Source organism: Anabrus simplex, chromosome 1 (genome assembly GCF_040414725.1).
Source record: "Anabrus simplex isolate iqAnaSimp1 chromosome 1, ASM4041472v1, whole genome shotgun sequence".
Classification (NCBI taxonomy): Eukaryota; Metazoa; Arthropoda; class Insecta; order Orthoptera; family Tettigoniidae; genus Anabrus; species Anabrus simplex.
In genome coordinates, this window is record NC_090265.1 from 1144932439 (window position 1) to 1144957791 (window position 25353).

At 37.9% G+C, this 25353-nt stretch overlaps 1 protein-coding gene across 1 annotated transcript in view; it reads left to right on the forward strand.

The window, feature by feature from the left end:
- The first annotated feature begins 16467 nt into the window (after positions 1-16467).
- The window catches only part of G9a (histone-lysine N-methyltransferase G9a), a 429274-nt gene continuing 420388 nt past the window's right edge, over positions 16468-25353 (forward strand). The window contains exons 1-2 of the mRNA XM_067137709.2: positions 16468-16563; positions 17463-18762. Of these exons, the coding sequence (XP_066993810.2) occupies positions 17469-18762 (1294 nt within the window). The 5' untranslated portion in view covers positions 16468-16563; positions 17463-17468. The remainder of the gene's footprint in view (positions 16564-17462; positions 18763-25353) is intronic.

A 25353-nucleotide genomic window follows, 5' to 3' on the forward strand; every position in this document is an offset into this window, starting at 1 on the left:
TACCCCTATATGAGGAACACCATGGTTCTGCCTTGCTTATGCTTAGTACCCATTCTGTGAGGAACACCACGGGATAGTGTGGGTCCCTGTGTTTCGTCCACTTACGTGAGGAGCGCCGTAAGTTTGCGTTGCCCGTAAGTAGCGCCGCAGTGTGCAAAACTCCATAGGTCTGTGTTACATGTGCGAATTTCATTACCTGTGCATAGAACCATACTGTGTGGAATACCGCGAGTCTACGCTACTTTTGATTAGTACCGCAACATGACACAGCATAGTTCTATCCCCCCCTGGGTGTGGGGGACGCCCATGTAGAATACACCTGCGGTATCCCTTGCCTGTCGTAAAGGGGCGACCAAGGGAACCTAGAGACTACTTGTAATTCGTACCACCAAGCGGGAAACACCATGGGTCACAACACAACAATCACTGCTGATCTGCATTCAGGGCATTCGCCCAGGTGGCAGATTCCCTATCTGTTGTTTTCCTAGCCTGTTCTTAAATGATCGCAAAGAAATTGGAAAATTATTGAACATTTCCCTTGGTAAGTTATTCCAATCCCTAACGAATATTTGCCCCAATTTGTCTTCTTGAATTCCAAATTTATCTTAATATTGTGATCTTTCCTACTTTTCAAGACACCACTCAAACTTATTCGTCTACTGATGTCCACCCACGCCATCTCTCCACTGACAGCTCGGAACATACCACTTAATCGAGCAGCTCGTCTCCTTTCTCCCAAGTCTTCCTAGCTCAAACATTGCAACATCTTTGTAACAATGCTCTCTTGTCGGAAATCACCCAGAACAAATCAAGCTGTTTTTCTTTGGATTTTGTCCAGTTCTTGAATCAAGTAATCCTGGCGAGGGTACCATACACTGGAACCATACTCTAGTTGGGGGTCTTACCAGAGACTTATATGGCCTGTCATTTACATCCTTACTGCAACCCCTAAATACTCTCATAACCATGTGCAGAGATCTGTACCCTTTATTAACAATCATATTTATGTGATTACCCGCATGAAGGTCATTTCTTATATTAACACCTAGGTACTTACAATGATCCCCAAAAGGAACATTCACCCCATCAACACAGTCATTAAAACTGAGAGGAATTTTCCTATTTGTGAAACTCACAACCTGACTTTTAACCCCATTTATCATCATACCATTGCCCACCGTCCATCTCACAACACTGTCGAGGTCACCATGCAGCCGCTCACAATCGTGTAATTTATTACTCTGTACAAAATAACATCATCTGCAAACAGCCTTATCTCTGATTCCACTTCTTTACACATATCATTGATATATATAAGAAAACATAAAGGTCCAATGATACTGCCTTGAGGAATTCTCCCCCCCCCCCCTTAATTATTATAGGGTCAGATAAAGCTTCGCCTACTCTAATTCTCTGAGTTCTATTTTCTAGAAATATAGCCACCTATGCCGTCACCGTTTTTTTCTAGTCCAGTAGCACTCATTTTTGCTAGTAGTCTTCCATGATCTACCCTATCAAATGCCTTAGATAGGTCAATCGCAATACAGTCCATTTGGCCTCCTGAATCCAAGATATCTGTTATATCTTGCTGAAATCCTACAAGCTGGGCTTCAGTAGAATAACCTTTCCTGAACCCAAACTGCCTTCTGTCAACCAAGCTATTAATTTCGCAAACATGTCTAATATAATCAGAAAGAATGCTTTCCCAAAGCTTACATGCAATGCATGTCAAACTGACTGGCCTGTAATTTTCAGCTTTATGTCTATCACCCTTTCCTTTATACACAGGGGCTACTATAGCAAATCTCCATTAATTTGATATATCTCCTTCAACCAAACAATAATCAAATAAGTATTTCAGATATAGTACTATATACCAACCCATTGCCTTTAGTATATACCCAGAAATCTTATCAATTCCAGCTGCTTTTCTAGTTTTTAACTTTGTATCTTACTGTAAAGGTCATGGTTATCATAGGTCAATTTTAATACTTCTTTAGTATTACTCACATCCCCTATCTGGACATTATCCTTGTAACCAACAACTTTTACATACTGCTGACTGAATACTTCTGCCTTTTGAAGATCCTCGCATACACACTCCCCTTGCTCATTAATGATTCCTGGAATGTCCTTTGAACCTGGTTCTGCCTTGAAGTATCTATACATACCCTTCCATTTTTCACTAAAATTTGTATGACCACCAATTATACTTGCCATCATATTATCATTAGCTGATTTATTTGCTAGATTCATTTTCCTAGTAAGTCCCTTCAATTTCTCCTTACTTCCATAACAATTTCTATTTCTTTCCATTCTGCACCTCCTTCTTAGTCTCTTTACTTCTCTGTTATAATATAGTGGATCTTTACCATTCCTTATCACCTTTAAAGGTACAAACCTATTTTCACATTCTTCAAAAATTGCTTTAAACCCATCCCAGACTCTGTTTACATTTTTATTTACCATTTTCCAGCGATCATAGTTGCTTTTTAAAAACTCCCTCATGCCTTTTTTATCAGCCATTTGGTATTGCCTAATAGTCCTAATTTAATACCTTCCTTTCTTTCACATTTATTTTTATCTACGACAAAAACAGCTTCGTGATCACTAATGCCACCTATTACTTCTCTTTCTCTATAGAGCTCATCTGGTTTTATCAGCACCACGTCCAAAATATTCTTTCCTCTAGTTGGTTCCATCACTTTCTGAATCAGCTGCCCTTCCCAATTGACATTTGGTAAATTGAGATTACCCGCTACAATCACGTTCCTTTCCTTATCGTTTCCCACGTAGCTGATTATCTTATCAAATACTTCTGAATCAGCGTTAGCGCTCCCCTTTCCCGGTCTGTACACTCCAAAGACATCCAGTTGCCTATTATCTTTAGAGTTGAGCCTTAAACCCAGCATTTCATGTTTTTCATCCTTAAGTTTTTCGTAGCTTACAAATTCTTCTTTCACCAGAATGAATACTCCCCATCCTACCATTCCTATCCTATCTCTACGATACACACTCCAGTTCCGTCAGAATATTTCTGTATCCATTATATCATTCCTCAGCCATGATTCAATTCCTGTTACAATATCTGGTAAGTATATATCTATTAAATTAATTCGATTCCTTTGTTGACAATACTTCTACAATTGAGCACTAACATTTTTATTGTCATCCCTACTTGATTTCCAGTTCCCTGCTCGCTTAACACCGCTCCCTAGGCCACCCCGTTTCCCTGAATGTAACTGCCTATAACACTTCTAAACAAGATTCCTAACTTATACGTACCACTGCTGTTTAAGTAAAGGTATCTGATCGCAGATCCCTGTCTCCTACCCACCCATTAGGATCTAGAAATCTCACTCCCAGTTTCCCACACACCCACTCCATAGTCTCATTTAAATCCCCAATCACCTTCCAGTCAGTATCCCTCCTACACAGTATTCCACTGATAATAATCTCCGCTTCCTTAAACCTCACCGTGCTGTGTTTACCAGATCCCACACATCCCCAAATATGTTGGTGCTTATACCTGCTTGCCTTACGTTGTTAGTACCAACGTGAAACACTACCACCTTCTTCTTTCCCTCTTACTTCTCCTACTTTCCTCAACATCTGCCTCAACCTGATTCCTGGATAACACTCTACCCTGGTTCCCTTTCTCCCACACACATTTCCCACATGTCTAACGATGGAATCCCCCATGACCAGAGCCTCAACCCTACCCACCTCATTTGAACTCCTCCCCTCCTGGTCAGCCCTATCTTCACTCACTGCTGCAGAAGCTACTTTCTCCTCCCTTTTCTCCCTCCCATGAACCTGTTCCACCTGTCTTTTCCTTTCCACTACACTACATTTCCCTTTTCTACCTTTTCTCTTCCTCCTACTTCCATACATATCAGCAATAGTTCCCTGTTCGTCTTCCCTCGGTTGTTCTACCTGCAGTGACTCGTGCCGATTTCTCACAGACACCTGTCCTGAATTCTGATCCTGAACAGAGACCTTAGCCTGCAGTCTCCTTCCCCTTAAACATTAGACCACCTGTCTTCTACAGTTCCCTGATTTTGTGCAGAAACACACTCCGTTTTTAGTAGCATACAAAGTTGTTTGTTCATACGATTCCTCTCTATCATTTTTTAAGATGTTTCGAGGAGAAAACTGACTGTACTGCATGCCTGTTATATGAATTAGGACAGGTAGCACATCGCGTTCATATTCTTATTTCACATCCAGTGCCAATTCAAATGACGTTGTATGAGATTATTTTGCATGAATATCACATCTGTAAACAGCCAATTATATTCCCCGATATTAAGGTTAGAGTTCACTGCCACATCACATTCATGCAATCTTTTATATCGTGTTCGTAAATTTATTCCTTGCATTTTTCATAACTTGTTCAGGCTATGACAGTCACATCATTGTTCGCGAGTTTGCAAAATTAAATTGCACAAATCGCTGTAATTTCGCAAAATCATGAACGCTTCATTTCATTCAGTTATCGTGTAGGCGATATTAGGATTCGCTTTCTAGATTCCTATAAATTTATGGACTTTTCACTTGATACACTTGTAAATGGTCTGTCAAGCGACGACTTGAAATACATTCGAGAGTATTTTCCAGATCCTGATAAATTTAAGCTTTTTATAAGAAAAGGTATTCTAACCTATCACTATATTCAAAGCTTTCGAACATTGCAGGAAAAAATTATCTCCTCAGTCTGCATTTACAAGTGTATTAAATGAATGTAGTACACCATCACTAAGCTCATCCTCATACGATAAGCATCCAGTAGCGATTTCAGATAAAGACTACTTGCATGTCTGTAAGGTGTGGTCAATTTTTCATATACAGGCATTAGGTGTATGTGCAGACTTGTATTTGAAGGTAGATACACTCTGTGATATGTTTGAAAAAGCTTCGTAAGATGTGTTTAACTATTTATGGATTAGAACCTTGCTATTACTACACGACACCCACTCTTTCGTGGGATGCCATGCTAAAGTGTGCTGGTGTTAAACTTGATCTTATTACGGATGTCGACTTGCTTCTGTTTTTTGAACGCGGAATTCGTGGTGGACTAGTTTCGCTTGTTAACAGGCATGCCATCGCAAATAATTATGAATTATGATTCAGAGAAAGAAGATTATTCTCTCATGTATTTCGATGCGATCTGTATGGGTGGGCAAAGTCACAGCCATTACCATGTCAAGGTTTTGTATGGCTAACAGAAACTGAAATTGATCATTTCGATGCTTTTTAAGCTGATAATGGTCCTAATCGTGGTATCGTGTTAGAGTTTTCCCTTGCATACCCTTCTCATCTACATCATTCACATTCTGACCTTCCTTTTTGTGTTGAAAAATGATTCCACCTAATAATTCATCAAAACATAGTAAACTGCTAGCTACTATTTTCCCGAAAAAGCGCTATGTTGTTCACAAACAATGTCTTGTTCAATGTCTCGAATACGGCTTACAGTTAGTGTATTCATCGTATTTTTGCGTTTAAGCAAGAAGCACGACTTAAACCGTACATGGATTTAAATACTGAGCATCGTCAACGTGTTACAACTCATGAATATATCTATGGAAAAAGCATGGAAAATGTACGCAAACTTTGCGACATTAATTTAATTAATCAATGGGATGGACGCTAGTACATATCAAAAACAAATTTCAAAGCCTATCATGTCATTGATCGTGATCTTATTTCTGTTGAAATGAAAAACTGAGATCGTCTATGCGAAGACAATTTATTTGGGAATGGCTATACCTGATTTCTCAAAATTAAAATGTATGATTTTCATTATGTATTTGCAAAGCAACAGTTTTCAAATCTTACACTTTTGTATATGGATACAGATAGTTTTATTTATTTTCGGAAAACAGACATCTACGATGTCTTGTGAAACCATTCGGAATACTTTGACACTTCTTGGTTTTCATCTTGTAATTCATTTCACATTAAGCCACAGAACAAGAAAGTCATAGGGATTATGAAAGATGAATGTGACATGAATATTATGACAGAGTTTATTGGTTTAGCACCAAAAATATATGCCTATGAGACTCAAAATTCATTACACTAGCCTGCAAAAAAACTCTTTTTGTTCGGTAAAAACGAAAATAGGTGGGTTTTATGTATTTCTGAACGCAGAATTCGAGAAAAAACAGTTTTGGCGTATCACGTCTGGTTTAGTGGCAATTTTACAAAATGTTATTTTGTTCTTACGTAAAATTGTTGATACTTAGTATTGATTAAATTTGATATATTAATGTAAATTTCAGCTTGCAAAGCGTAATCATATTTTGCATGCATTAAATACACATAAATGCTGCTTTGTAAGCAAGTAGATGGTTTGTATTATATTTTTAATGTATACTGAAATTCGTGAAACTGAAGCATAAAGCGCCTATTTAGTTTCGGCTGCACAGTTGCTTTTAAATTAATATAACCGTACCTTGAATAAAAATTACATGGTTAAACATACGTAGTTTTGTTACTTACATTATGTGCAGGTTAGATTCACACCTCCGTCTTTTTCCGATTTCCGTGGAATTTTCGGGTTTTTGAAGTCCTTGAATGATCTCTAGAAGGGTAGTCTCGTGCAATCGACCAACAGTAATCGGCTATCATATTCACATCCCAACGTCCCTGATAGCGTCGTTCTGCATCTCTGAGTCCCTGATGAAACCTTTCACCTCGTTCTTCACTGACAGCTTCTAAATTTGGAGGGAAATAATCCAGATGCGAAGCTAAGAAATGAAGCTTAAGGCTCACATTACAACCGAGTTCCTTAAATTTTACCAACATTTTCCTTACAATGTATTGAGGGTCCTTAATGTTGCCAAGGAATTTAGTCGGTACATCTTTGAATGCGTTCCATGCATCTTTTTCAATTTTGGTCATTGTATCTGTGAAATGTTTATCCACCACCAGTTTACGAATCTGTGGTCCATCAAATACATCTTTGATTTTTGCATCTGATAATGAGGGAAATTTAGAGGATAAATATTGGAAGAATAGGCTATTTTTATCTAATGCCTCGACGTACAGTTTCATCAATCCAAATTTGATGTGCAAGGGTGGAAGTAGAATTTTTTCACGGTCAATAAGACTTACATTCAAGACATTTTTGGATCCTGGTTGTAGTTTTTTCCTTTCTGGCCAGTTCACCGTATCCCAATGTTTATCCTGTGTCCTGCTAACCCATTCGCATAGGAAACAGGGAAATTTTGTTTAGCCTTTTTGTTGTCCCAGCAACAATCCAATGATCTTCAAATCACCGCAAATTTTCCACCCATGCTCATGATATTTAATATTTTCAAGCACCAACTTTAAGGTCTCGTATGTTTTAAACATTTTTGTGGAGTGTGCAAGGGGTACGGATGCCAGAACTTTTGTATTATAAAGTAAAATAGCCTTTAAACTTCTTTTGGAAGAGTCAATAAAAAAACGCCAGTTACTCTTTCTCTCCCAATTGATGTAGAAAATTTGAAACATCCGTACAAAATACATCTTCTTGAGTGTAATACTTTCGGAATTCTTTGTCACGATTTCAGTACCAGGAAAATGTAACACCGTGTGCCAACATATTCTTTTCGCACAATCTTGAACCAATTAATTCACATTTTTCTTTGGTTAGCTCTAACTTAGAGTTAGTAAATAACACACTAGAGGTAGTAGCATTGGCGCCACCGTCTACGAGAGAATCACTGTAGCGAGCGGAGCATGGTGAAATCGCAGCTGTTTGGCAAAAAGCTCATTCCGCTGTACTCATCAATGTAAACTGGGGACTTTTAAAACTATGTGGATATAGATACGGTTTAAATTTCTTACGTGTAAACATTCTCAGATACTACAGTATACTTGCGATGCTTCTCTCCAGTAAAATAGAAAGCCCTAAAAGCATAAATATTGGAGAAATGCGTGATAAAAGAGGACGGTGTTCAGTTGCAGTTAAGTAATACAAAATCAATTTGCTGTTCACACTAAGTCTTCTAACAAAATACGTTTAGAAGGACGGCACGTATATTTCGCTATCTTTTGTGTAAATGGCCAGGACTTTGCTATAATTCTGCCTAATGACCGAAAATGTCCTATCTCGTACGAAGCGGATGAGAGAGTTTTTAGGCCTAAAAGCGTTGGCGAGATTTTGGGGTACAGTAGACAAAATATTGTCATTGCCGGTTTAGACGCTGGCTTTCTGAGCCCAAGTTGGCAGGTTCGAGCCTGACTCAGTACGGTTATACTTGAAGATGCTCAAATATGTGAGCCTCTTGTAGATAAATTTACAGGCACATGAAAAAACTCCCGTAGGAAAAAAAATGCGACTCCTCAGCGTCTCTGAAAACCGCGTAAGTAGTTAGTGGGACGTAAATCCATTATTATTATTATTATTATTATTATTATTATTATTATTATTATTATTATTATTATTATTATTACCGATGTTTCCTAAATGCGATTACAAGTGGAAATATGACACTCGCTTGTGGTTTCAGTCTATTATGGAGTTTTTATTTAGCTTTTCCTGAAATGTATGGTTTGCTTTAAGATTTTAACTTGCAAAATGATTTTTGTTAATGGAAAGGGAAAGTGGTAAATTATATGATTGAAGAGAACTGAAAAATACAATGGCGACGGTGAGATAGGAAAGAACTAGGAGTGGGAAGGAAGTGCATATGGGCTTAAATAAGGTACATCCCCAGCATTTGCCTGGTGTGAAAATGGGAAACCACGAAAAACCATCTTCAGTGCTGCCGACAACCCACTATTTCTCGAAAGCAAGCTTACAACTGCGTGGCCCTAGCCGCATTGCCAACTCGCTCCGTCAATTATTTTCATATTATGGTTGTATATAGTCCTATATGCCATTTAAGGGAATAATATTCACGAAAGTAAAGGACTCAGATGTTAACACGGTGTTGCACATTTAGGCTCTAAATTTTAAGGTCTGGTAAGGTATGAATGGGGACTGCTATACGTACTATACGAAGGGAAAGCAACAAACTGTACATACAGAAAATATATTCATTAGCTTTTAATACTATAAATACACACAGAAACTGAACAACGGAGCACAACTCCAGACTATCATGCACAAAGTTTCTTATTTTCTTTTTTGTACTAATTTGCTTTACGTCGCACTGACACAGATAGGTCTTACGGAGACTATGGGGCAGGAAAGGGCTACCAGTGGGAAGGAAACGACTGTGGCCTTAATTAAGGTGTAAAATTTGGAAACCATCTTCAGGGCTGCCGACAGTGGGGTTCAAGCTGACAGCTACGTGACCTAAAGCCTACAGCCACTCGCTCGCTATCGTGCACATGATTTTTCTGCATATTCGCTTACAAAGGCATGGCCATTCAGTGAAAGGAAAATATCATCCCGTGTATTTCCTAAAACTTTAATTACTGTCTTCAAGGAAAGTTCCGAAGAATCTCATTCACCCCAACAGGGTAATCAGTCTCGAAGTCAGCCCACGTAGGCCAATTCACATGACAATGAGTGTCAGGCAAAGTACTATTTTATACGCACTGAAATGAATTTCTATGAAACATACCTGTGAAATGACACGCCACTGCCCTTTATGAACCTCTTTATGCAGCCATAAGCTGCACAGGAGACTGGCATTTTCCTTCAGAGAAGTATATACTTCCATTTATCGGGAAGCTCCAGTAGTGACAGTGCCAAACTATCTAGCTTTTGCCAAACAGCGCGGTCGTTCAACTTCGCACGCGACTGCAGCGCCCATCCTACCTCTAGTGTATAATATACTAACTCTATGAGCTCCAAGTCCCTTATCTGATCATTCAATTCGGATTGCGTGAATTTGTTTGAAGGTGTGTCATATTGATGTGGCTCGAAATCTATTTCTTCATCGTCAGATTGCAATGCAAACAATAACAAATCGAATCACATAATTGTTTTCTAAACAAGTTGCGCGAGAACATCTCTCAACATTATATCTTACGAATTCATGCAGATACTAAAACACCGAATTGCGTCAAAACTAGACGTGATAGGGAAAAAATAGCATCATTTTCGGAATCAGGGCAGCGATTTCCATAAGAATTACATATTTTCTGTTTTACCGCAAAATCATGTTGGCTAGTGTTATCTGTCAAGAAAGAAAAATGCGTATGTTCAAGCGTACTTAGCCGTTTACATATTCAACACTATCGCGATGTACTATCAACCAGAAATGCCTCTTTCTGTACGCAAAAAAGAATCCAATAACGTAGACATCATGTTTATATCATTGAGCAAAATAAATGCTCATTATCTGCGTTTGATGATAAACGTGAATGGGATAGTGATTCCCTTACAAGTGTACCATGGGGGTACAGCAACCAAGGCCCCACACCGCTGGCTGCGCAGAAGCGTTTGGCTGGGGAAGTCATGTCCATGCGCGTACCGCCATGTTGCGGGCGCTCCTCAGCTTGACGCAGAGATCGTATGGAATTCATGCTTTAACTTACATTTCGCACACATGAAAACATTCGCCTTATAAAATTAATGACAGCCTACACAGATAACTGTGTACACACGCAATAAATATACATACTAATACCAAGACTGTCGTGATATTAAAAGATACTTCTGTATAAAACTGAACAATCTACACAAATCCTTTGGATAGCCTATAGGTGGCGCACCTAAAAATACCTTTAGCAGACTGAATAAGAAGACTGAAAAACACAATACCACAAAAATACACTAGCGGTACCTCGAAAATGATAAAGTCTCTCACTTTAATATAAGGGTCATGTTTTGTAACTGATGTGTTTGAACATTGTACGTATGGCAAGAAGGCCAGACTCAAAGGACAGAATCACGTGGCAAGCTGTCTCTTGAGAAACCTAGGATCAACAATTAGTTTATTGAAACTATGAAGACATGTTCAAAAAGCGGTCTACAACTTAAGTATGATTACATATCGTGAGATAAAAATTACCTGTCCCTCAGCAGACTGGAGAACACATAAATTAAATATTTACAAACTTCTATACCGATTACAATAATCTTCAATATCAACAAAAAAAGGAAACCTGTGAATTAAAATCTTTCAATGAAAGGTACATAGCTTATGATTCATCTCAAATAGGTCATTACAGCAATTTTTTTGATAGTGGCTTAACGTCGCACCGACACGGATAGGTCTTATGGCGACGATGGGATAGGAAAGGCCTAGGATTTGGAAGGAAGCGGCCGTGACTTTAATTAAGGTACAGCCCAGCATCTGCTTGGTGTGAAAATGGGAAACCACGGAAAACCATCTTCAGGGCTGCCGACAGTGGGATTCGAACCCCTATCTCCCGGATGCAAGCCCACAGTCGGACGCTCGTAATCTGAAGGCCTTCAAGCCGAGAAGCGGTCGCTTGGTAGGTCATGGCCTTTCGGGCCTGTTGTGCCATGGGGTTTGTTTTGGTTTGGATATGAAATAACGTAATTGGATGAGTAGAAGTTAAATTATCATGTTTGTGTTATTTGGATTTAGGTAAATGCTGCCTGACATTCGTTACACTATTGCTAGTCTTCTATTGTGTATTTCTTTAAAATGAAACTAATGTCTAGGGTTAGTTTGAGTTTTTCTGCGTGGTTAGGCTTAATTTTTAATTTTTTACAATTTGCTTTACGTCGTACCGGCACAGATAGGTCTTATGGCGACGATGGGATAGGAAAGGCCTCGGAATGGGAAGGAAGAGCCCGTGGCCTTAATTAAAAGTACAGCCCCAGCATTTGCCTGGTGTGAAAATGGAAATCACAGAAGACCATCTTCAGGGCTGCTGACAGTGGGGTTCCAACTCAATATATCCCGGATGCAAGCTCAAAGCTGCGCGGTCCTAACCGCACGGCCAACTCGCCCGGTTAGGCCTAAGTAAGAATGTTATCATTTAAGATGTAAAGCCCTCTTCATAATATTATCTTCTTAAATATTACTGCTTTTACAAACCCATTCTGAATTAACATTATCTGAGCACATACAAATTGAAAGTGCGTTCTAATTTTTCTCTAATATGAGCACCTTGATTTACTCCAGAAATAAAATAAAATGAAATTGAAAGTAAAGCACTTGCAAACAAAAAAGATTAATATCATAGTGAAAAGTTAATTTGATTAGCGTTTTCTAATGCAAACTAGGATTGACAAGATTGTAATGAGCTTTGTTTAGACTTTATATTGTCAGATTTTTCTAGAATCGCGTATTAACAATTGTATTCTGTTATTATAAAGCAAGCGTGAAAAATTTGAGAAATTAAGACATACGATGCTAATAAATCATTTTGTAGATAATTGATAATTTGAAGCAATACCTTACCCTAATATTAGAAGGTATCAAGTTGTATCAATCAGATCTTACGGATTCTAGGCCCAGCTTTATCAAATTTGTAATACCGCTACACAGTTTGTATGAAAAATATGTAGTCTTCTTCAGAACAGCTTTTTAGTTCTAAACAATTCTCCCCGATGAATTGGAAAAAGGCAAACAAGAAAAAGAAGCCTAAATATTCTAAATTTCATGTCCATGCGTTCTCTGAATCAACCACCCTATAACCTGTTTAGTTCTCGATTATGGTAAATGAAAGTTATTTTTTAACAGTTCACTTTCTACTCACATGTTAAAAGAAATACCAGATCCCTTCTGATAGCAGTCTGTACAAATAAAGGCTGCACACGAATTCACCCTCGTAACATTATTTCCATTCCACAGGTAATGCCTAACTTTAGGCCTAATATAGCCGATCAATTTAACTAACATAATGTATCAGCTCTCACATTCCTTGAAAACATTTGACAATATATTATCACTCCGTCACATATAATACCAAACCAGATCCACTAACAGGCATGATTCAAATCGAAAATATGCAAGGGTCTGTAAACATTACCACGTGCTAGCCTTGCATTCGAAGCTGAAGCGCCCGCAACATGGCGATGTGCGAAAGTGTTCAATATTCCACTCAGCATCAGCGCGGTCTGTGAGTCTAGATAAGTAATATTTTTTTTTTTTTGCTAGTTGCTTTACGTCGCACCGACACAGATAGGTCTTATGGCGACGATGGGATAGGAAAGGCTTAGGAGTTAGAAGGAAGCGGCCGTGGCCTTAATTAAGGTACAGCCCCAGCATTTGCCTGGTGTGAAAATGGGAAACCACGGAAAACCATTTTCAGGGCTGCCGACAGTGGGGTTCGAACCTACTATCTCCCGAATACTGGATACTGGCCGCATTTAAGCGACTGCAGCTATCGAGCTCGGTATAAGTAATATTAAAGTCTTTGACAGCAACATGTAGTTGTGTAAGAAGGGTTAATTACATTATTATTTGAGATGCACGAAATCACTAATGCTATAATTAACTTGTAAAATCACAATTAACTGTAAGAAGGAGAAACTGGGGTACAGCAACATGTAGTTGTGCTATGTGTGTAAGAAGGGGAAATTACATTATCACTCAAGATGCATAAAATCAATAATGCTATAATTATTATGTAAATAGTGCACACACATTATCTGTAAGAAGGGTGTACAGCTACATGTAGTTGTGCAAGAAGGTGAAATTACATTATCATTCAAGACGCACAAAATCACTAAGGCTATGATAAACTTTAAAAATTGTGTACATACTGTGCCCTTTTCAAGGCATGTGTGGCGGTGCTCCTATTGAAAGACTGTTGCTCCTGCTGCTGCTGAAATATAAAAAATACTCTCTGCTCACGTAGACTCTCTTCTCGGGTGTGGAACGTCCCTATAGATTTTCCTCGTATTTGTAGGGCCAAAATAAAGGGGTGAGGAAATGTAATAACGACGGGTCTAACTATCTATAAATAAAGTTACCCAAGACTGAATCGAATTTAAATGAAAATAATGTATTAACAAAAATGGCAAAAAAAAGCAGAATTAAAATGAAAATGAAGTAAAACAAACTGGATTAAAAAGTAAATAGCTAAATTAAAATGAAAACTGAATAGTTTTCCAAAAATATGCCACAATTAAGTTGAATGTAGGCAAAATTTTGAATAATAAACACCATGAATAAACAAAAATATACGTCGATAGACGTTTACACAAAAAAAAAAGTGGTCTTCCAAGCTAGACTCAACATTCGTAAACGTAAGTCTCAGATTAAAAAAAAATGAAGATTGTAAATAAAATGAAATTGAATAATTAATTAATTTACTGATTAAAATAATCTGAGACATCTCACATGTTTGCGTATCTATCTACACTTGAATTACAAACCTTAAAAGTTACCAAAACTGTTAAAAATAATCGTTAAAATAAAAGAACCATGAACACTCTTTCAATCGGATATTATTTCACTTTTAATTACATACCTTTGCCACATAATTACCTCCAGGGGCTGAAAAAATCGAAAAAGCTGTGTTTACATTGGAATAAAATTAAATGTAAGAAATTACATATTCTACCATAATATAACTAAAATTTAATTACTGTGATAGCTCTGGACTAAAATATTACAAAAAATAGGCTAAATTCGTCAGTATTCACATGAGCCAAATGAACTCGCCTTTTGACATAGCTCCATTTGCCGTTTGTTACACTTAACCTAAACAACCCAATTATGATACATTTCATTGTTGATGGCGGCAGATTCAAACTTGTTAGATCAACATGCGACATTAATTTCATAACAGTCAACCAAAGGCCGGTTCATTTGCAGAATTTAACGTTTATTTCCCGAAATTTGTAGTGGTACATTATTTATTTGCGGTGCCTTCATGTAAGCGTAAAGAAGTTGCTGTAATTTATTGACTATGAATACCGGATGGTCCTACTAACCTAACACTTGAAATTTATATTTAGAAGATATACACAGCACTGTCCACATAGTGCCCAAAACAAAAGAAAAAGTCATACCACTAATAAATCTAAGCTACACCTACAATAAATTTTGCATAAGTAATCTGACATCCGCGTACCTTCAATGTAACTGCGCTTAAATCACGGTAAATCAACCAAATAAATAAATAAAAGGAAATCAAATAATATCTAATGAACTTAATCCTCGCCTACATCAAAAATTAAGTACACGATTAATCAAATCCATTCCGATGTACATTATTAGCAGCTTAGAGGCGCTGAGGTGCTGATGGTGACAATCACATTAGGTAAGACATTTATTTAAGGCTGATACTCCAAAACTCTAAACTGGAAATACACTTCCACAATAATCACAACATAAGTCCCAAAATTCATTGCTAGCCCGCTCGGATTTATGTTTCAACTCGGCCCCATATTTGGAACTTCTCCGAGTATCTCATCATCCCTGTCAATATTTGCGTAATTAACATCTCCGTCCATAATTATCATATGTCTTTTACCGTCGACTTAAACTCACATCTCTCGAGCTGATTTTTATCATTTCCCATTATTATCACATTTTTTCAACGCAGCATCGCTCTGTTACACATGAGCTAAATGATCTCACAAATTCATCCTGTTGTTCTCATAAGCACAATACGACATTCACTGGATGTGCACGACATGATCCTCAAGACTCTATTCTTTCACCTCACAATTGTTACTATCAGGGATGTATTTTCATACTTGTTTCCATATTTCATTCATATGTTTCAACATATCAAATCTGAGCTGGTCAGCAACGATTCCTCACTTAAATCTGAACTTAGAACCATGATTACCAGCCAATATTTTACTATCCAATTTCAACTATGCACCAAAAGAAGTCGCGCATTCAAATCGTTCATCAGCACAACAAGAAAATCGATAAACTCATCGTGTGACTGATATTACAAATAGACCTAAATATTAATATAATTCAATACAACATCAACGAATACATAAATAGCTTGCTGAATTATACCACCTCAGCTGAATTTAAACGACATGACCACCTCGACTTTACTAATATTATTATTGTGCCATTTCACTGTTACCGGTATCACCAAAATGCTGATCGAGTAAATGCTATTCACTAGATGCCATGATGTACATAATCTAGCTATTATATTCTTGAAGCCCACACACAAGTTTAATGGAATTCACACTGTATCTTTTATAGGCTACTATGCATATGTGTGATATGGATTGTGAATAAATAATTTAAAATGGAAAAAGAATGGACTTTTTTTGTTTCTGATGTAAAGTTTTCCTGATTGGAGATACGGGATTTTCTAATACGGTACCCGTATTCTCTTCTTTGTATCTAATGGTAATGCCATCGTGCACCTGTTAATAATTTTTGGAAGTCTCATATTAAATAATACAGTATATTCTGAACTGGAACTTGTAATGAATTTGCTTTTGGCCATTTGGTGGGGTATTAAAACGAATGATTAATTTGAATAGTGAAGTTTTGGTGCTTTTTGCCAGTATCATCATCATCATCGGAATCGTTAAATTAGGATGAAATCTCTCGCTCGATCAAACGCATACCTTCGAATTTAACCGTTTTCGCGCCTGCGTTCCTATTTGAAGCGTCGTACCGCGCTAGAACTGTATAGTGTAAAGATCAATATGTTGTTGTGTTACTTTGTGGGAAAAGTGAACATATAATTAAATAGCATTAATAGGTAAGGGTGTGTCTTTCGTTGTTGAGTGTGTGACAGTATCGTCGCGCGTTTTCGAAAATTTTGCGGGACGACGTATGGTCAGTGTCAATTCTAAGGGACGTGACGCTTGAGCCTCACCCCCCTCGGAGAATAACTGACTAATAAATGTACGTTTTTGACTGTAAGGCAACCTATTTTTAGGAATTTCATGTGCAAATTGACAGACCTGGTACTGTATCGTACGTTGTATTGCTCACAAGAAACTATGTAGGCTACATGCTTGACCTGAAGTAACCCCTAAGAGGTTAGAATATAGCATTCATAGTGGCGCTTTCAAAAGTACTCAGTTTATTTTGGATTTAGTTGCTTCATCGAATCTTTGAGGATTTTAGAACAAATGTCACTCTTTTTACAGAAAGTCTAATGGGTTTACCTGATTATAACTTGCAGGCTACTTTTTGTTTCCTGCTTTTCTGTGTTGTTGCCCAAATCTTGAAGATTATCACAGTATGTGGCTTAAGTTTCTTTTACTGAAGATAGAGGGTATTGCGAGGGAAATATTACAAAAACCTAGAATTTTCACACCTCTACACCTTCCTTGTACCCTAATGAACATATCTAATAGCATATGATGGCGCCTACAAGTGAACTGGTGATAGTCGGCTTATTAGCAACTAGCTAAACTTTTAGCTTCCATATTTAATATTAGATGTACTCTTGGGAATTGTTTGTAGGCTGAAGATGCTCTAAATTGAGGGCGAAACATGTCCCATTTAACTGATAGTCTGTTTATGTAACCACTATAAGTGAAAATAAAAGTATTGAATAGGTGGATTAAAAAACCCCTTTATTAATTTTGAATTGTGTACCGTAACCGTAAAATGTGTAATTAATGTTGTGCTTTATTTGTTTTATTTCAGGTTGAAATGGAGGATGCCATTCAAGAAGACAACTGTGGAGGGAAAGCTCCTCTTGGATTTATTCACACAATATTGGACGAGATGAAATGTGCATTTAATTCTTATAGTAAGGATAAGCCTGTCTCTGTAACTGGCAAGACTGGGGATGATGATAATGATTCTGAAGTTGAGAATGACTTTAACGATGTGGAATCTAGGAGCTATTCGAAAGGTGAAGGAAGTGATGGAGAATCTAATAAATGTGTTAGAAACTTTGATAACTGCGCTGACAGTGTTGGTACAAAGAGGGATAAAGACTTCTCTTCAAAGACCATGGCTGAAGAAAGTGATTGTGCTGTTTTCCCAGACATAGTGTCTAGTATTGATGAGACTGAAGAGCCAACTTGTAAGAAGAGTAAATTAAGTGATGATTTCCTAGATAGCAGTTCCCTTGGTCTTATTAATATTGAAGTTACTCCATCAGGTAAACGCTCATTACGCAGTCAGTCGACTAGAACTTCTCCTGATGAATCAACAGGTGTGAAACGTTCAGCTCGGAGACGTTCTAAAGATTCACCTCGAGAGTCTGTGTTGCAAAGTGCCATTGCTCGTAAGGAAAAGTCGTATAGTGATATGAACCAAAGTGAGGAAAAAGTGTTATCAAATAGAAATACGAAGGGTTTCCGGTCGGCTAGGCTGAGCCTTATAGATAAATTACAAGCTTCAAGTGCCAAGGTTGTTGGACAAACCCAGAATAAGACACCTCCAGAACAGAGATCGAAATCCCCCCGAATACAACATTCAAGTCCTGATTCAGTTAAAAAGATTGGATCAAATGTAAATAAGTCCGAAAATTCCTACAAATCATTGCAGGAATCTCAGACAGCTTATGTGCTTCGGCTAAAGAGGCGATCAGTTAGCGAGTCTAATTTAGTGTTAGCCCGTAAATTAAACGTGGAGTCCAATGTTAAGCTACCTTTAAAAACTCAGTCGACAAGTGGTGCTGCAAGTACTCATACTTACACAAAGACAGGCAAACGCCGTTATAAACATTTTAGAGGTCTGCGATATTCTTTTAGTGGGGCAACTGTACGGAAAACTAAACGCCATGTACGTGAGAGGACTTACAGTGAAAATTCAAGGGATACAACTGTTGGTCAGGAGCAGTTGATTTCAAAAGGTGATGAAGTTCAGCAATGTGCTTCAGAAAATTCTCAGGCAAAAACAGAAAAGGAAGGGATTATCGATAATAATTCAGTGGATGATGGACTTGGTATGGAGAGTTTTCCAAGCAAACCAGACCAGCCAGTAGAAAACAAAGGTGAGTGTAAATTGAGTAGAAGAATTTTTACATTTCTTTTGGGTATTTTGACACACCGTGGCATGTTACTAAATAGAGAGTATTTGGGTTATGTGAACAAATCGTATCCATGAAATTTAATTGTAATATTTGTCCTAAATGGAGGATAATAATTGCTTTCACGGAAATCGACAGTAAAATTAGCGTTAAATTAATAAATATCATTATCACTACAGAAATACACATATGTACCTACAGTGACTCTCTTGCTGTAGACACAGCTCTCTTCTGTAGCATACCGCTTCATTGTGCTGTCTTTTGATGTCACTGTAATATTTGTCCCAAATGGAACATAATAATTGCTTTTACAGCAATAAAGTGAAAAATCCGCAGTAAGTTAAGAAATACCGTTGTTACTAGAGAAATATGCATACGTACTTACGGGGCGTGGACAGAACTCCGTTATGTTGTATTCCGCTGGTCGTGCAGGAGGAGACTAATGCTAAAGAAGTATTAAAATTTAGATATGATAACAATGAAATTTACAATAAGATACAAAAGTTGAAAACTAGAAAAGCAGCTGGAATTGATAAGATTTCTGGGGATATACTAAAGACAGTGGGTTGGGATATAGTACCATATCTGAAGTACTTATTTGTTTATTGTTTAGTTGAAGGAGTTATTCCAAATGAATGGAGAGTTGCTATAGTAGACCCTGTGTACAAATGAAAGGGTGATAGACATGAAGCTGAAAATTACAGTCCAGTCAGTTTGACATGCGTTGCATGTAATCTTTGGGAAGGCATTCTTTCTGATTATAGACATGTTTGTGAAAGTAATAACTGGTTCGATAGAAGGCAGTTCGGTTTTAGGAAAGGTTATTCCACTGAAGCTCAACTTGTAGGATTCCAGCAAGATATAGCGGATATCTTGGATTCAGGAGGTCAAATGGACTGTATCGTGATTGACCTGTCTAAAGCATTTGATAGGGTGAATCATGAATAGGTGGGAGAATAATAAAAACATACTAGTGTTATTAATACAAATACTTTCAATACGGACCCAAAAATAATTTTATCACATGTAATAAGTGGTATGTTCCGAGCTGTCAGCGGAGAGATGGTGTGGAATACATTAGTAGACGAATAAGTTTGAATGGCGTCTTTAAAAGTAGGAAAGATCACAATATGAAGATAAAGTTGGAATTCAAGAGGCCAAATTGGGTCAAATATTTGTTTATAGGAAGGGAAGTTAGGGATTGGAATAACTTACCAAAGGGAGATGTTCAATAAATTTCCAGTTTCTTTGAAATAATTTAAGAAAAGGCTAGGAAAACAACAGATAGGGAATCTGCCACCTGGGTGACTGCCCTAAATGCAGATCAGTATTGATCGATTGATTGATTTCTTGTTTGCACCGACGAATGGGAGTGCTTTGTCCGTGAATTGTCATTATCTTTGTCCATATGACTAGTGCGGGCAGTTCAAACAGCAAAATAGCATGATCCCTGGGCCAATAAATGTATTACTTGTTTGTTGAAAGGAAAATAGCATGATCCCCGGACCAATAAACATATCATTTAATGAATGAGTTATGGCACAAAACGAATGAGCAACATGAATAAAACAACGCCTGATTAATTCAAACAACTGCAGTGAGCAAAGACATCACACACGAAAGTGTTAGACAAACAAAACACAAGATATAGATGTTGATTCCCATAGGGAATCTGAAATATTTTTTCCGAATGAGTAAATTTATAATACCAATATAAATGGTCCGTTATTGGACACTATAAATTTTCCAGCGAACTCATTCCTGGTTGTCAGTGTTTTGCCCCCGTATGCTAAGTTGGGCTCATCATTTGGTACTTAGCATACCCACCAAGATGCATGGCCAATGCATACTGTTGAGGCCACCGCGTAGGCTACTTCATACCTGCCAACTTTCCCGATTTAGGCGGGAGACTCCCGATTTTCAACAGTTTCTCCCGCTTTCCGATTGTTCTATTATTACTCCCGATTTTAGCTTATTTTTTGGTGAACTTCAAACATTTGTTTTCAAATCCCCCCTTTCAGCTTTTTTATGCCAGTGGCCGGAATTCCTTCGGTCATTGGCAAACGAAATATCATCGTTTATTAATGCGAGAAATGTGCGCAAATGTGCGTTGTGTATTGAAACCTGTATATCACGACGCGCATATCAATTCTCAGTCTCTCATTCTCGCGTGCTATGTTCGTGTAAGTTCACAGTTCACATCAGTCTAGCCAATTCTAGAGACTAATCGATAGATATGGAGTCTTTGTTAGTAATTTAGTGACAGAATTTCAATGATAATGACTAGTGACTTTTCTAGTGATTTTGGGAGCCATTTGGAGAGAGTTCTGACTAATTTTAATTTATCTCAATATACATAAGAGTTTTGTCTGTACATTGCTCAGAATTTAAAAAGAATGATGTTTCTGTACCGGTCGTGACCGCGGTAGCAAGGGGAAGTGCACGTTTTAATTTTCTGTCTGTCTGAATCTGTATGTATGTATGTATGTATGTATGTACGCTCATCACGAGAAAACGGCTGAAGAGAATTTAATGAAAATCGGTATATAAAGTCGGGAAATAAATCACTACAATCTAGGTCATAAATAATTTTATTCACGCCGAGTGATATGGTGGTTTAGGGGAAGGCCTAAAATTTAATTCTCAAATATTAGTTATTGGCCCTATCGATAAATACTACATAAGTTATGTATTATTAAATTTCCTATCCTTTATGTCTTATACATTGTTACCGTACTGGCTATGATAACAGATGTTTATATATTTTTATTTTTGTTGTAAATTCATATCAACACCGAACCACGAGAAAATTGGTGAACAGAATTTAATGAAAATCGGTATGTAAATTCGGGGAGTAAGGAACTACAGTCTATGCTATATATAATTGTATTCACCGTGTTTGGAGAAGGTGCCAAAAATTTAATTTTTAATTAGGCCTACCCATCTTATTGGTCATATCGAAAAGTACGACATAACAAAAGTTGTAGAGAATACAATTTCAGATTATTTATGTCTTATTCCGTTTTATCGTACCGACTATAATAATATTGGTGGTGATGGTGATTAAATTGTGAAGATGGTTATAAGAATGAGAAAAAGTCATGAAGTAACGATCGCCTGAATAACAACACAAGAGGGAGTCATGAAAGAAAGGATTACTCACTTTACATTAGATGCTCTAATATCACAGAGTAGGAAGAAAAGTAAATGTGAAGGCCTGCAATATAGAAAGCTCATAAAATTGATCAACAGTAACAATAACACACTCTAGACTGGAGCGATCACTAAGACATCCTGGTCTGAAAAGTGCCCGGTTTTATAGCTGAGGGGAAAATTCCAGAACTCTGGGCCAAGGCCCTGACACACCCCCAATTCTCATTGGATAATCAAATAAATATAAACATTTTATCATTGGTGAATAAATAAATGTACAAAATTTCTGATTGGCCAACACCTTAAGTTGGCGGGAAGAGACAGGAGTGTTGATAACTTTTGAACATAAAAAACAAACACTAAACATTCCAGTTTAAGAAACCTTGACGGAAAAAATTACTCGTGAATTTTTTTTTTTTTTGCTAGGGGCTTTACGTCGCACCGACACAGATAGGTCTTATGGCGACGATGGGATAGGAAAGGCCTAGGAGTCGGAAGGAAGCGGCCGTGGCCTTAATTAAGGTACAGCCCCAGCATTTGCCTGGTGTGTAAATGGGAAACCACGGAAAACCATCTTCAGGGCTGCCGATAGTGGGATTCGAACCTACTATCTCCCGGATGCAAGCTTACAGCCACGCGCCTCTACGCGCACGGCCAACTCGCCCGATATTCTTGAATTTTAATAGTTCATCTTCACCCCAGAGGGCACAACCTAAGTTGATAGTAGAGACATCCGTCGAAAAATGTTCAAACTTCTTGTACTAGTAGTTTCACAGTTTGTTACAGATGGCCTTATACAAGGTGCTAGTTTTAAACGTACGGAGTGGGTGTACCTACGGTACAGGTTGTATTTGGGGTTGCTTGAGCCACGCAGACCAAGATTGTGATTGTTTTTTCCCTTGTTAGCCATCTGACCAATTGCTTTGAGAACATGTAGCTAAGAATAGCCCGGTGTATTTGTGACTTAGACTGTCACGAGAACTTCACAGATCTTCAGAGCGATTCCTGCTCACTCCGATGCAGCAAAGGGTAATACTTCGTCTTTCTTTCTCAGATGTGGTTTATTTGTGTTCATTGTTTATATGTGTCTTATGTTTGTGATAGTGGTGTCGATTGTTTGTGTTATTTAGTATTTCACAGCCCATTGGCTGTAGTAGGATTGCAAGGTTTCCAAACCTCTGTCTTATGCCCACGATCCAGATATCGTGCATTAGAATTAGTGCTCTTTTTTTTTTTTTTTTTTGTGGGGTTGAACTTAGGGCCGTTCCCAAACAAAGTGTTCTTTTTTATAGTGTTTATATCCGACAAATTCAGAATTAGTGTAATTAGGCCAATATTTGAATCGATCATTATATATTCAAGGATGAGACGGTTTTTAATCGTAGCCTGCAGGCTAATCTCAGTCGACCCCCTGTGGGTGGGGGACGCAGACGGAGAATACACCCACGGTATCCCCTTCCTGTCGTAAGAGGCAACTAAAAGGGGCGACCAAGTGATGATTGGATTAGAACCATGAAACTACTTGTGATTAGTACCACCACGCGGGAACACCAAGGGTCACAATTAATTGCGCGTAGTCCACTATGTCAGGTACCAATTAGGTTTGTGATTAGTAGCACACAGGAGCACCGCGCGGTCAGGCTTTTACGGTACATGTGATTAGTAGCACTTTATGAGCGACACCAGGGTTCTGGCTTGCCTATGATTAGTACCCACTATATAAGGAACACCACGGGATAGTACGAGTCCCTATGGTTAGTACACTTATGTGATTAAAATCATAGGTTTGCGTTGCCTGTAAATGGCGCCGTTATGTGCGAAACACCATAGGTCTCTATTACATGTGCAAATTTCATTACCTGTGAGTAGTACCATAATGTGTGGAATACCGCGAGTCTACAATACTTTTGATTGGTACCGCGCCATGACAAATACCATGGTTCTACTTTTCAAGCGATAAGTACCAATTTGAGAGGCTGATGACCTATATTTTGGACCCCTTTAGCTTGCAAGTGTCATCGATTCAGTATTGATCTATAGAAGCAGTCCCTTGGTCAGTATTACTATTGTTTTCCATCAGTTTCTGAGACTGACGCATTGCAGGTCGGCTCCACTGATTGTTTTAACTTCATATCCATCCGTTCATTCTTTTCCTCACGCTTTGAATTATCATTGCATTTCGTCTCATTTCGTACCATCAGGGGCCGATGACCTAGATGTTAGGCCCCTTGAAACAACAAGCATCATCATTATCATCATCATTCTCAGTCGACTTATCTCAGTCTCTTAAAGATAAAAACATTGTTCCGTATTGAAATTATTGATGTTAAAAATTAAATAATTGAAAAGGAGGTTCAACCTATTCAATACTTAAAAGAAGGAAATGCAGTAATCACATTCCTATTTAAATGGGACCGGTTTCGACCTTAGTCCAGGTCATCATCAGCCGTAAAAAGATGTACAATGTTTATGAATATTGGAGGTCAGTTTCACACTTTGATAGGCACAAAGACACGACACCACATTCTGTATGCACAAAGTCACAACACTATCAACTAATATACGATGATCAAAAATAACTAGAAGTCGCAGACGAATAGATTTGTAGTAGAAAGCCGCTAGCTCCTGGTGATCAGCGCGGCACATTCAAGGTCATGCGCTGCGGTCGAACGCCAAAGTGGAGTGGAGAATGTTTTGAAGGTCTAGAATTTGTCACGGTTGCGGGGAGTTAAGTACGTATATAAAAAAATATACGACGCAAATCAGAATAATTGAGTGAGTACTTGTAAAAACATTCTCCACTCCACTTTGGCGTTCGACCGCAGCGCATGACCTTGAATGTGCCGCGCTGATCACCAGGAGCTAGCGGCTTTCTACTACAAATCTATTCGTCTGCGACTTCTAGTTATTTTTGATCTTCGTATATTAGTTGATAGTGTTGTGACTTTGTGCATACAGAATGTGGTGTCGTGTCTTTGTGCCTATCAAAGTGTGAAACTGACCTCCAATATTCATAAACATTGTACATCTTTTTACGGCTGATGATGACCTGGACTAAGGTCGAAACCGGTCCCATTTAAATAGGAATGTGATTACTGCATTTCCTTCTTAAGTAGTGAATAGGTTGAACCTCCTTTTCAATTATTTAATTTTTAACATTATCTCAGTCTCCGTTACAAATAGGTTGATTTCATGATTCCGATGTTATTGAACTATATGCGCCTGGGTTCTTGACCCATATACTTTGAACGACCTTTAGTGTTGAATTTTATAATGTAAATATCTTTGTAGTATATAATGTGGGGTTTTCATTGGGGTATAATTCTTGTTTGCATTTGAACTTCGTTTTAAATGAAATAAATTATTCTTTTACCTCCTTTATCTTGCTGAGTTCTCTTTGAC